Below are 14,480 nucleotides of genomic sequence, written 5' to 3'. Positions count from 1 at the left end.
AACAGATGCTCTTCCAAAACTGATAAGCTTTTTTAGTGTGTCAGCACCCATATCGTCATTTATGACCCACGCCCACTTTTTTGTTTTTCCAGAAACATGCACTGATCTTCTTTGGGTCTCCTTCACCTAAAACTTTAGCAGGGATTGTATGGAAAAATATCAAATCAGGTACATAACTTAAATTAATTAGAGTCAGGGATGAAAATTTAAATACCCTACTGCTATAAATATGCATAATTGGCATATTATTTTATTATTTATTATTATTCTATTATTATTTATATCTAGGTTACAGCTTGTCTTCGTTTTTTCTACATGTCTGTATTAATTTTAAACATTTCATGTTATTCAGGCAAATAGAATAAGCCTGCTCGTTGTGCTTTGGGAAACTTGCTCATTGTCAACCAGTGTTGGGCTTACTTTGAAAAATCAGTTATATTTACTAGTTACTGACGGAGTTACCTCACTATAAATGTAACTAGTAAAAGTAATTGACTTACTTTAAATTATGTAAATTCTATTATTTTTATTTGAAAAATAACAAACGAAAAGAACCCAAAATGTTGACAAAAATATAATCTAACGAATTTCAAAACATAGAAACGAAAAACGTTAAAATGGTATTAATATAACATAATATAATATAACAGCTGGATCAAACAGTTTAGCGTCAGTCACAAGGAAAGCGCGCGCGGCATTGCATTTAAAAAAAAAAAAAATAAGATCTTATCAAGTGAAGTAAAATATAATGGTAGTAAAAAATATTAAATTCACATATTTATTGATATTTAAACAAGAGAAATCAGGCAAAATGCGCCGCGCCGCACTGCGCTGCCCGCGCGCTCTCTCTCTCGCTCTTTCTCTCTCTCTCTTCCACAGCGCGGAACTGAATTCAGCGCGAGGCTAGAAATAATTTGAAAACTCAGTTTAGTTAAATAAATTAAGATGAGTGAGGACCTGTAAAGTTAATCAAATATTGTCAAATATAAAGGATAGGTTGAGGTTTTGGGGAGCTGTTTCAATTATTTGAAACTGAAACTAACTGAAACTGATATTATTCTGCACACTATTAGATAGCTTTTGATTGTGTTTTAAATGAGTTTTTATATTTTTATATTTATATTAATTATTTTTTATTCATTTTAAATATTTTTAGTATTTTATTGATCAATTTTTTTTTTATTGATGGGCCCCCAAGCTAAATTCGCCTTGAGCCCCCAAATTGCTAAGTCCGCCACTGTTCATCACACAACAATAGACAAACACAGAGGACAGGACTATTTTCTTCTGTTGAAGTCATTCGCTTGTTGATTTACTTCTATGTTTTGAGTCCTTGTCCTGTTGCATCATCCATCCTCGGTTGAGCTTCAGTTGGCGGACAGATGGTCTGAAGTTTTCCTGCAAAATGACTTGGTAAACTTGGGAATTCAGTTTTCCGTTGACGACGGCAATCCGTCCAGGCCCTGAGGCAGCAAAGCAGCCCCAAACCATGATGCCTCTTCCACCATATTTCACAGTTAGGATGAGGTTTTGATGATGGTGTGCTTTGCCTTTTTTCTCCACATATACTGTGTGGCACAGTATATATACTGAACATCCAATCTCATCACATCTTGGCTTTAATTAGCTCTTACAAAAGTCATTAGCCTAGGGGTTCACATACTTTTCCTCCCTCATTGTGCATGTTAACATGTTGTGTTCAATAAAAACATGCAAACATATTATGTTTTGTGTGGTATTAATTTAAGCAGACTGTGTTTGTCTATTGTTGTGACTTAGATGAAGATCAGAACACATTTAATCACCAATTTATGCAGAAATCCAAGTAATCCCAAAGGGTTCACATACTTTTTCTTGCAACTGTACATGTATTAAACAGGCTGAAAAATATCTTTGCTTTTCTTACTATGGAAAAATGCCATGCTAGCACCAACTGCATTAAAAGCATCACCAAACCTTTTCCATTCTGTGCCTCGCCCATCAATTTGTTATGTTTGTTGAAGGCAGTTAGGAGGGCTTGTCTCTTCTCTTCATTCTGTGGATTAAGGCTTGTATTAGAACACGTTCTCAAAACCCCAAATATAGTTCAGTTTGCTCAATTTAGAATTACAGGAACAATATATCCACTATAGCACTTTAATCAACATGTCTAATAGGGTATCTGTATTTTTTTTTAGGTATATCGGCAGACATTTTAATACCACTCAAAGCATAGTAAAGTATAATTAATAACTTTTACACACTGTTTATAGACAGTTAGCTTGTGATTCCTAAATTTTCTGAACATTAAAATGAACAGTTCAGTGCAAAACTGGGGTTACCTAACACCCATGTATACAGCGTCTCCTATTCGAACTATTTACAAGCACGTTATGAATGTAATGGTTGTAGTACAGTGCTCATTTTTTAGTCCAGTTTTAGCAGTTTTTTGAAAAGCAAATTTCCAAAATGAAAGCAAATGCAATTACATGTATAAATGTGCACACAAAATTACTTTAAAATACTAACTTTAAAATTACTAAGCATAGTGTCTTCTACATTGACCTAATTGCAAAAGTGTTTTAATTTCAATGTTCTCTCCTATTACCTAAATGTATTCTTAAAATGGACTCTTAAATATTCTTAAAAGCTATTAGCATAGCTATTTTTCATGTTTTTGCTAATTCTAGGCTAAAAACTCATTCCTGTTACTTTTATTCATGTTACTTAAAACAAAGAGTAAGAGGAACAAGTGCTGGTAACAGGAGTGAGTTTCAGTAACAGGAGTGAGTGCCATTAACAGGAGTTATTTTTGTGTCCCAACTATTAATTATTTAAACATGCAGTCAACCATTTGTTTAAAATAAAGACTTTCTTCAAAGGAAAGGAAAATCAAAGAAATTAGTGGACATGCTTTTTAAATATCACATGAGTTTTGTAACCATCTTCAGCTTAGAAACCTTGTAAAAAATTTAGTAAAGCTGACTGAGTTTGACCAGTACATGATTGGAACAGTTAAATAAGTGTGTTAGGTTAGTTGAGAAAAAAATAAAAGTTTAATTTGGAACAGTTCAACAAGCAAATGGCATCGACATTATTTAGGTCTCTGCCAACTACTACTTCAAGAACTTATATACTATAACCACACGAACATCACTGTAGTTGTGATAGTGTTGGTACAGAATACTTACGCTCGCCCTTGGGTTGAGCATGATCTTGCACCACTGCAGGGCCTCCACCGTGCACGGCCTCATGGTCTCTGTGCGTCCGTGATAGAAACGGCGTGTGGTAGCAGTCTCATAGCAGCTACCAGGCCTGGGAATAAAAATGATTTTTCTAAACCCTATTTGTCTAAAATCTCCAGTAAATATTAAAGATTTAAGTTTTTAAATCTGTACAGCAACCTAGCAGCAAACCGTCTCACTTTCCGTGCTGTCTGTAGTACGCCAACTGCATAGCCAGCTGCACAAACGTGTCTGGATGAAGTTTCCTCTTCTTGATTTCTGTTTTGCCAAAGGAGGTGAACGCGTAGCTCACAAGCTGCAGGTCCTGAGTCTGGAAAAGAAAATATGCATTCATATAAATTAAAACTTAAACTACATTTACGAGAAAAGCTGCTTTAATGTGTGAAAATAAGAGACATATGCTAATGTAAACAGCTCTGTATTGCTTATATACAGGGGTTGGACAATGAAACTGAAACACTTGTCATTTTAGTGTGGGAGGTTTCATGGCTAAACTGGAGCAGCCTGGTGGCCAATCTTCATTAATTGCACATTGCACCAGTAAGAGCAGAGCGTGAAGGTTCAATTAGCAGGGTAAGAGCACAGTTTTGCTCAAAATATTGCAATTCACACAACAGTATGGGTGACATACCAGAGTTCAAAAGAGGACAAATTGTTGGTGAACGTCTCACTGGAGCATCTGTGACCAAGACAGCAAGTCTTTGTGATGTATCAAGAGCCACGGTATCCAGGGTAATGTCAGCATACCACCAAGAAGGACCAACCACATCCAACAGGATTAACTGTGGACGCTGTAAGAGGAAGCTGTCTGAAAGGGATGTTCGGGTGCTAACCCATATTGTATCCCAAAAAACATAAACTACGGCTGCTCAAATCAGGCAGAATTCAATGTGCACCTCAACTCTCCTGTTTCCACCAGAACTGTCCGTCACCACAATAAATTATTGTGGTCTAAAATCAGGTGTTTCAGTTTCATTGTCCAACCCCTGTATTTTATAATAATATGCTACAGTTGGATTGGAATATGCTGGACTGTTTAAATTAATACATACTTAATTCATCACTTAACCCAGATTCACTAATTTAACATGAAACATGGTTACTATTGAAAGTGTGCTTATTTGTTTTAGGCCTAATCCCATTTCACCCCTTGGTTCTAACACTTAGCCCTCTGTTTTGTGTTCAGTCCTAGGGGTAGGGTGTCCCTGATTCTTGTTAAGCTGGATGGGGAGGGGGAATGTAGGGCTACTTGACTCTTCAAACTGACATTTTTCAAAGGCACACTTAAAACAGAGGATTAAGAATCAATGGCAAGATGACTGCATTCAGATGTTTAACTGTTTTTTCCATACATTTTCCACTTTTGATCTGAATGTTTAAATATTTTAATTCTTTATTTATTCATGTAAAACTAACTGCTTATAAAACTTATAAACTTTTGTTTACTTCAGCTTCAGCATGTATGACCCCGTTTACATGTGGACAGATAATCCGTCTTGATTATCAGGAATACCAGTATAATCAGTATATAAGGGCTAAGCCACATACAACATACAAGTGTTTACACATATCCATAATGCATAAACATGTTATAAGAGTGTGAATACATCCATCTTTCCAGTACTCTAAAACTCCATCCAGTACACAAACCCAGAAGCAAAAATATTTGTGAACACCCCTGTTGTGCACACCCATGTTGCTTATAGAAATGTTCAAATGCACAAGCACAGCTTGTATAATTCTTGTAGAGAAGTGTTGCCAATAGAATAGGACTCTCTGGAGCAAAAAAAAAATGTTAGCCTATGCAATCATGTCTCATGCGGAGATGCTTCATCCCATGAGGTGGGGTGGAGATCATCTAACTTTCTGACCTGAAATATAATAAGATTAATACAGCCATTCTCAAAAGTCTAGTAGAACACTTTCCCTGGACAGTAGAGACAGTTACTCCAACTGTTTCAGGCATCTCAATACTTATCCATTAGTTGCTATATCCTATAGTTCATACAGTGCTAAGGAGAGAGAGAGAGAGAGAGAGAGAGAGAGACTTACAGTTTTTCTGTATTGCTCTTTAGCGAGTGCGATATCTCTCCTGACTCGGTCATCCACTGTAAACACAAGCTCTTCTGGTGCAGGGACACTACGTACCACCTCTGAACCCTAAAAGAAATATACAGTGTTTGAACAAACACAGGCACACACAGACACGCACAGGCTCACACAGACACGCACAGACACGCACAGGCTCACACAGACACGCACAGGCTCACACAGACACGCACAGGCTCACACAGACACGCACAGGCTCACACAGACACGCACAGGCTCACACAGACACGCACAGGCTCACACAGGCTCACACAGGCTCACACAGGCTCACACGGAGACACACAGAGACACACAGAGACACACAGAGACACACAGAGACACACAGAGACACACAGAGACACACAGGCACACAATAATGTCTTACCTTCCATTTTCCATTGCAGGCCTTCAGTTTCTGGTCAATATAGTAACACAGAGACACCAAGACCATGGCATCATAGGGTGCATGCTGTAACACACACACACACACACACACACAAATTAACTAAAATGTAACAGCTCCACAGTTTGATGACTGATAATAATGTGGACTATTGCGCTTTGTTTACATCACAGTTTGAAACAAAGGTTCCATCAGCAAAGCCGATCTTGTTGTAGGATTTATCACCCCAGCGGAGAGTTGGGTCACCGGTGAGAGACAGGAGGGTCATCTATAACAGCAGATGAAAAACCACATACAAATTAGTGGGTTCCATCTACTATGTCCCCTAACTATTGCAACTCTAAAAAAAAAAAAAGGAATGATGTGTTACTGATGTGTAGTCTTCGGGGGTGCTATATGGTTTGGCATTATCCAGTGCAACAACAAACAGTGAGCTCTGAATGGTCTCCAGTATGGTCTTATTTGCAGGATCAATGGAAATCAGATGCTGTCGTGTCTGCAGTCCCACACAAACACACACACACAGACACAGAGAAAAACAGAGGAAATGAGATAAGATTATGTGTAATGAAAAAGTAACCTGTGTAAAAATAACCTAATGCACAAAACTAGCTTCATTTGAAGTATCAGATCACTTTCTACATCACTTTAATCAGCCCTTGACCACAGCCTGATCATGGCTGAAGTGTTCTTCTGTTAAAAGTCCTGGCTCTGACCTCAGCCCAGCGTGTCCTCTCCTCACTGGTCAGGGCAGACACTCCATCTCCCACTGGCTCGCCATCACACCTCTCCTTAATGTAGGTCAGCTGTCTAAAATATCCGGCCAGAGAGAAAATCAACACACCCACTAACACAGTCACAATTGAATATATACTATGCAACACCAATACATTCAACACATGATTTTTTCTTTTAAGAGAGAAAAATCAACATGCCAATTAACTCAGTCACCTGAAAGTATTCAATTATGCAACACCAAAACATTCAACACATGATTTTTATATTAATTAATTTTATTAAAACCTTTTTTCTTCTATATATGGGCATTTTGTAATCTTGACAATAAAACTCTTGGCACAATGCCTAATGCTAGGTGTGAGTGCCCCCCCTGCACCCACCCCGTCCTATTTTTTGCACTAAAAGGCACAGCGGATTATAAGACGCATTATCAATAAATGTCTATTGTCTTGTCTTTTTTCATACAAGGCGCATTGGATTATAAAGCGCATTATGTGACACCAGTAAGGAACAAGGGTGTCGCCATGTTTACCTTCTAATTGAGCAGGTCTCACCATTGGTTGGGTGGTGGTCTTGTAACTAAGTTAAGCTAAGTAAAGCTAAGCTTAATGTCAAACAAGCACTGGATATTAATCTACACAGATTTCTTTCCTGAAAACTGTTTATTTGGTTGAGTAAAGTGCTTCTGTTTATTTACAGTAAGCTTAGATTTCCAGATTTCCACTAAGACTGGGTGCAGCAGCATTAGCATTAGCGGCTTACCTCTAGTGCTAGCCGCAGTTACAACTAGCAAATGCCACCCGACAGCGCTACACTAAGGAACCCTGAGTGATCCAGGAATCAAGGGTGATATTAGCTAGCGGTTCGTCCCATGTAGCTTGTTTTAACATGGTAATCACGCAGGCTACAGTCCGATATACTTGCTCTGAAGGACGAAAGAGCTAGCGCTTAGCGTGGTTAGCGGCTAAGGTTAATGCTGCTTTAGCAGTGCTAGCTGGGGTTAGCTGCAGTCTAAAGCCCGATAATACTTACCTCTGAACGACGATAGAGTTAGCGCTTAGCGTGGCTAGTGGCTAACGCTAATAAGAAACTGCACTGAAACTCCTGTATAACGCTGCCCTTCAGCGGCTTTACTGCTCCTTTCAACCTGACTGAGAAAATTAATTTATAAGACGCAACACATTATAAGGCACACTGGCGATTTTTTTTTTGGAAAATTACAGGATTTTAAGTGCTCCTTATCGTGTGAAAAATACGACACTTTTTGGGATGAGTTGGGAAGTTCAGGACGATGAGATGATTTGGTAATCATTCAACATCCTAACTTCACAAAAGCTTTTGTCAGCATTATGGCTGAATGCAATCAAATCCTCACAGCAATGTACCAAGGTTTTCTCTGGAGAGCAGAGGCAGTTACTCCCACAAAAGCAGGGTAAGTTCTTTTTACCAGGTGTCCTAATTCTTTTGTTGTTAACACAGTGTAGTGGAGTTATACTGTACCTCAGTATTTCAGGAGGAGTCATGATGCGCCCATTGCAGAGAACATCAAACGCAAAGAATCTCCCTCGACAGATCACCACAAGGTGAGAGGGACACGGACCCTCACTCTCTACACACAGAGAACACAAATCAGAACACTCACCAACAACCTTTACTCTCCTTTCTCCCTCTGACACACACATAGACAGTCTTACCTGTCTTGAAGTAGTTGAGAATGGTATCCTTGGTAATTCCAGGCACTTTGCAGGTACAGAAGATCATGCGGAACTGGTCCATGTCGAAGGGCACGTTTCCTGCTTTATGGATGGCCAGCTTCTCACTAAACATCAACACACAAAGAAATACTGTAAATACTCACATATATCAATCCAAAAGGTATTCAGATCAAGCACAAGACCATCAACTGTAGGAAAGAAATTGAGTTCTATTAGTGTTTTAAAAGGTCTGCATATTATGTAAAGATTCTATATTAATGCTAGTGTTTTTTCATTGAGCAATTACATAACATGTAGGTTCTTTAAACTTAAACCTGATGTCCATAAGTTTTGGGATTTAGGGCCCTCTGTGGTGAGAATGGGTAATTGCACAGAGCATGCGGAAGAATCATTTTAAAATAGGAGGGTGTGATGCGGCCTCCTTTCAGAGCGGATGAATCAGATTCCAGATTATGTTCAGTCAAAGAGAGAGAGCTCAGCCAGAAACTTCACTCCTTCATTTTTTTTTTTTGTTTTTACTATGAGTGAATGAGCTACTGAGCTCTGAGTTTACTCTTCTGAAGTCTCCATTGCTCCACCAGCCGCTAGCGTTCAGTAAAACCGAGCTGGATCCTCTTTTAGAGGCTGTATGTTTGACATAAGTATGTAAAGACACGTGACGTGGCCAGAAGAACTCCCGCGAAAAGCGACCCAACAACCCAGTTTTGAGAATAAATATATTAGGCTTAGTAGGGATGATGTTCCAGCACACTGGTACCATTAAACACAATATTTTATCATTTCTTCACTCAGTTTAGAAACTAAATAATACGGACTGCCACTTTAATAGTAAACTTTATAAAAGAACATGACCATCTCCTTGTTTCTACACCAAATATACATTTTTCAACCAGATTGAGCATAAAGGTGCACTTTGTAGTTATCACAGCACTGCTGCACTGTCTGATCCACTCATATAGCAGCACAACACATACAAACACCAACACTCATACACCACCACCATGCCAGTACAGTCACTGCAGTGCCAAGAATAATGACCCACCACCCAAATAATAATAGCTGTTCTGTGGTGGTTTTCTCTCCTGTGGGGTTCTGACCATTGAAGAACAGGGCGAAAGAAGGATAAAGAGTATGCAGAGAAACAGAAGGATTACAGACAATACAGACATAAAAAGGTGCTTGTGAAAAAATGGATACTGGGTGTAGAAACAAGAAAGTGATGGCAGAGAGGACACTTCAATTCAATTCATTATGTAGCTACTAGTTTGAAGGAAACACCACCATAAATGTATTTATAAAAATAAGAACAAAAAAAAACAAAAGTTTATACAGCACCCTTAAATACACCATACCTGTCAAGTCTCCCGTTTTGGCCGGGAAACTACCGTATTTTACTCCTCTTTCCCGCCGTCCTCCCGTATTAGTATTTTCCCGTAAATTTCACGTATTTTATTAAAATAATAAAATATATATTATTGAGGAGACAGGGCACTGACCGCTCTGTGTCTCTTAACCAATCGTGGAGCCGGTTCAAGGAGAAAGTCCCGCCTTTCAGGAGAAACAGCCAATCAGCTTGCAAAGGAGGGTCAGTGTGGGGAAGTTCAAGCAGCTAGTTGGAGCAGCTGATGTTAAAACATATCTGGATATTCAGCGATTTTTAAAGAAAGGTAACGGTAGGCTAATCATGTAAACTGTGATGAGATTTTTCTGATAGCTGCTTAAAAATACTCGTCTCCGAAATAAAACACACAGATTAAACCTTTAAAAAAAAAAAAAAAAAAAAAATACAGCTTGTGAGAGGACCGAAATTATCTGAACTGATCAGGGGTGGAGTGATCAAAAGAAAGAAGTATTAATTGAAAGTTATTAATTGTGTAGGCCCCTTAGGACTATTTTTTACTGATGGAATATATCTGGTCCATGTCTTTTTAGTAAAAGCTCATGATACTATTTTTAGGTCACCAACAGTCATTTTGCAGAATTTGCGCACCCTTTGTTCAATTTTAAATCCATTAAATAAATAAAAAAATATATCATATAAAAGAGTGCATTTATGCCAAAAAGACATGAAATCTTAACTTTTTTTTTAATATCTAGAAAAGGGTTTTTAATTTGGCTGTATTAAAATAATAACATATGTAGGAATGTCCACAACATTTCAGATTCTGATAATCTAATTGTAGTGTGTAGTGTGTTACATGTGTCTTAAAATGTAAGGGATACTGAACCTTCGTTGGGCTGGTGGGACGGCTTTAAGCGGACAGAGGAAAATATCCCTTATTTTAAAATCTAAAACTTGACAGGTATGAAATACACCTGAGCAAGGATTTTCTTGTAATAAAAAAAAAACAGGTACCGCACATAAAATTAATTCATTTTAATTAAAAAGCAGTAATGTTGCTCACGTGCGGACAAGCTCCCAGTACTGCAGAGTTTGCCACACAATCATGCTGGTTCTCTCCAGCTGGGTGCCATCACATGGGGGCCAGCAGTGCTCCAAGTAAGGCCCTGGACCACCGAAATTGGAATTAAGCTGAGACGGCATTCGACTCTCCAGATACGCCGAATCCAGCCACCAGTCTTCCAGCTATACAACAAAAACAAACAGAGAATCAGCTTCTTCAATCAAGTCAGAGATAAAGTCACTAAAAAACATGTATTATCCCCAGCAGTGATACAGATGGTACTATTGCAACAGCTCTGGGTTTGGAGACTAGAGGAATTTGGCATTTGTATGCCATTCATTATGAGAGTTATAGGTTTGTTGTGTTAGTGATACCCAGTTTCGTCTGTTGCTGGCTCTCTGCAGAAGTTTCTGGTGAAGATGTCGTCCAATGCCTTCCCCGAAACGCTTCACGATAGCCTCTGTGTTGTGAAACTCAGCATCCGAAGCAAAAGGCTTCACTGAACAAAAATGTAAAAACAAGTGGATGTGTCACTGGGGAACTGTCCAATAGTTGTCCAATGTTCTTGGCAGAATTAGTTTAGAGGTCAGCTACATTTGTTTCCTGGCACAAAGCCAACTTTTAAGCACAGTCTGCATATTTCTGACAGGGTTGAGGTCTGGACTTTATGCTTTATACATTCTACAACCACCTTTGATGTGCTTCTGAGGTCACATTCCAATTGTAACACAATTGTGCCCAAGGTTCAGCCATCTAGTCCAGGAGTGGCCAACCTGTGGCTTGTGAGCTCTTCCATTTATAATAAAAAATTACATACAGCTCTGGAACAAATAAAAGACCACACCAAAGCTCTGGAACAAATAAAAGACCACTTAACCATTAAGAGTTGCTTTGATTTTACTAAAGATAAATGATCACAAGCTATCAAACCAAGCTGAACGGCTTGAATTTGTGCACCAGGAGTGGCACAAAGTTATCCAAAACAGTGTGTAAGACTGGTGGAGGAGAACATGCCACGATGCATAAAAACTATGATTAAAAACAAGGGTTAATCTACCAAATATTGATTTTTGAACTCTTAAAACTGTATGAATATGATCTTGTTTTCTTTGCATTATTTGAGGTCAAAAAAATCTGCATTTGTTTTTGTTATTTCACCATTTCTCATTTTCTGCAAATAAATGCTGTAAATGACAATATTTTTATTTGGAATGTTTTTCTTAATTTATAGAACAAAACAACAATAAATAGCAAAATTAGAGAAAATGATTCAGAAACTGAAATGGTCTCTTATTTTTTCCAGACCTGTATTTGTGTAAATTCATAACCTGTGGCTTCTGGTAGTAATATGTTTTTTTTGGCTCTTTGTGTTTAAAAGGTTGGCAACCCCTGATCTAGTCAGTTTATCTAGCAACAAAACAGCTCCACAGTGCAATGCTACCAACACCATGCTTCTCAGTTCATGGTAATGCAGACATTGACACTGTTGTTTTATCTCCAGTTAATCTTTAATGCATATTTTTACATCTATTTTAATGGTCAGCATCTTCACACTTCTAAAAAAAAAATAAAATTGCCAATTCGTGATAAATGTCAGTCAGAGACAGATAATATAAACAATGTATACTAAACTATAATATAAAAATAATGTAAAATAATAATATATAAAATAATAAATAAATGTAAACTGTGTTCAAATGCCTTTAATGAAATCTTTAATGAAACACAATATACTGTATGTTGGTATATTAATACTGGATTATTGTAGTTTATACTGTTTCCTGTTTCATATATCTGATAATTGCTGTGAGGATTTAATTGCATTCACTGACAAGAATGATATTAAGGTCACCAACATGTGAACAGCACAATCATAATCTGTATTACCATTCTGAATGATTGTACCCGTTTAATGCTGATGGCATTTAAAGCCACTATCTGCCAGCACTGATATGATTCTAATAATCACACACCTCCATTAGATACTGTTAAACTTCCTTGTTTGTACACTCAACTTGTGCCTACTGACTAAACACACTTACATAAGGGCTCTACTTGCAGAATGACCTTTTACCCAGATTGAAGCAGGCATGTTACTGCAGCACTCATTTTATTAAATACAAACTCTTCTCACCTGCATCCAGGTATTTGCTTAGCGTTCCCTCCAGAGAAGGCACAGGCAGAGGGGGCAGACCCTGCTGGTACTGAAAGGTACGTTCCGCTGTGGACTCGAACATTTGGTTATCCATGACTCTCTTCCTTATTAACAATAAACACAAACACAGATACACTACCGGTCAAACATTTTAGAACACCACAAGTATTTGTAAGTAGTCCAGTAGCAGTCCTACATGGTCTAGACATGCTGCTTTTTTATTTTCTCATCTGGAAAACTACTTTAATCACTTCACTTCACCTTTCATATCTCAAAAGAAGTTTTCTCCTCACTGCTGTACCAGTTTTCTCCAGTCTTTTGAAGGTGTAGGGAACAGTACTCACTGCACTGTGGATGTGTTTGTTATTTCGTTTTTAAGGATAGACTTGAACTTTTAATAGTTACAGCGTTATCTGTGTTTGTGGCTGTGATGTCTCTCCAAACCATCACTGATCATCAGTAAATTTTACATTTCATTTGGAAATCAAGGGATCAGAGTCTGGAGGAAGAGTGGAGAGACACACAGTGCAAACTGCTTGAGGTCTAGTGTGAAGTTTCCACCAATCAGTGATGGTTTGGAGAGTCATGTCATCTGCTGGTGTTGATCCACTGTGTTATATTATCAAGTCTAAAGTCAGTGCAGTTTTGTTTTCCCACAAAATCTTACAGCACTTCATGCTCCCCTCTGCTGACAACTTTTATTGAAATGCGGATTTCATTTTCCAGCAGGACTTGGCACACTGCCCACACTGCCAACAGCACCAATTTGTCTTATATAATATAATATAATATGATATAATATATTATATAATACACAATAAAATAAATGAACACTTAAAGTAGCGCAATAACTTTGTGTTTAACATATATCTATCTATATAATATATGAGTTTTATATTTAGAACCGAATTACTGAAATAAAGTAACTTTTTAATGATATCTTAATTTTCTGAGACGCACAACTATATACCTATATGGACGTCTGCTGACGTATGGCTGTGGCATCAATGATGATTTAACTCACCATCTTTTAAAAAAGATTAATGTTGCATTAGGTGCTTTGACACCTGCCTAAAATCAATCAATCAATCAATCTATCAATCTATCAATCTATCGATCAAATAAACCTTTATTTTGACTTGGGCAACCCTAATTTTAGGTGTAGCTGAGTATTTACAAAAACAGAGATTGACAAAGAAAATAATAACTACACTTATTCATTTTAAAACAACAGTAAATAAAAGATAAAAATAGAATTAGAATGAAAATAACAATAATAAATCTTGATTTAATTGATAATGAATTAAGATCAATTTTCTACCTTGTAGTCTATTGGTCTATGGTCTATGGTGCAAACAAAACTGTTCAACTGAACCATGATTTATTACCAGGTTTATAGTAATTAAGTTTACTGTATTTTGCACCATTTCAGGTTATTCGCTGTACCTGGAGAGGCTTTCCTAACCTAGTTCCCCTCCTTCTCTGTAGTCAGCAGAGCAGTAAGGGACAGCTCCTATACTGCAGTGTCCCGCGCCCCCAGACTCACCTGTGAGGAAGCGCCTCTAACTGCAGGGAGAAAAGCGCACCATAGATCCGGACTCTCAGACACCGCGCTGAGCTGCAGGTGCTGAGCAGCAGCTGCAGGTGTTGTTGTTTAATACCGAAATGATCCGGGTTGTGGGGTTATGGGCTGAAGCTCCGCCCCGGGCTCGGTTCCAGCACCCTTTGCCCCAGTAGCCCACAGAGCCCGGG

At 38.1% G+C, this 14,480-nt stretch overlaps 1 protein-coding gene and 1 long non-coding RNA gene across 3 annotated transcripts in view; both read right to left on the bottom strand.

Annotated features, from left to right (window-relative positions):
- LOC125781201 (uncharacterized) overlaps window positions 1-14,480 on the bottom strand; it is a 62,098-nt gene that overhangs the window by 12,845 nt on the left and 34,773 nt on the right. The gene's annotated exons all lie outside the window — the stretch shown is intronic.
- crot (carnitine O-octanoyltransferase) overlaps window positions 1-14,480 on the bottom strand; it is a 20,402-nt gene extending 5,922 nt beyond the window's left edge. The window contains exons 1-14 of one of the 2 annotated variants that reach the window (XM_022668692.2): window positions 14,275-14,480; window positions 12,708-12,832; window positions 10,948-11,072; window positions 10,574-10,755; window positions 8,148-8,272; window positions 7,954-8,062; window positions 6,432-6,525; window positions 6,086-6,211; window positions 5,882-5,983; window positions 5,698-5,781; window positions 5,277-5,384; window positions 3,404-3,534; window positions 3,171-3,294; window positions 1,957-2,035 (exon numbers count right to left, since the gene is read on the bottom strand). In XM_022668692.2, the coding sequence (XP_022524413.2) occupies window positions 1,957-2,035; window positions 3,171-3,294; window positions 3,404-3,534; window positions 5,277-5,384; window positions 5,698-5,781; window positions 5,882-5,983; window positions 6,086-6,211; window positions 6,432-6,525; window positions 7,954-8,062; window positions 8,148-8,272; window positions 10,574-10,755; window positions 10,948-11,072; window positions 12,708-12,822 (1,504 nt within the window). In that variant the 5' untranslated portion in view covers window positions 12,823-12,832; window positions 14,275-14,480. The remainder of the gene's footprint in view (window positions 1-1,956; window positions 2,036-3,170; window positions 3,295-3,403; window positions 3,535-5,276; window positions 5,385-5,697; window positions 5,782-5,881; window positions 5,984-6,085; window positions 6,212-6,431; window positions 6,526-7,953; window positions 8,063-8,147; window positions 8,273-10,573; window positions 10,756-10,947; window positions 11,073-12,707; window positions 12,833-14,274) is intronic. The other variant, XM_022668693.2, reaches the window with a different exon arrangement.

This window comes from Astyanax mexicanus, chromosome 1 (genome assembly GCF_023375975.1).
Source record: "Astyanax mexicanus isolate ESR-SI-001 chromosome 1, AstMex3_surface, whole genome shotgun sequence".
Lineage (NCBI taxonomy): Eukaryota > Metazoa > Chordata > Actinopteri > Characiformes > Acestrorhamphidae > Astyanax > Astyanax mexicanus.
This window is presented reverse-complemented; position numbering and strand designations above follow the sequence as displayed.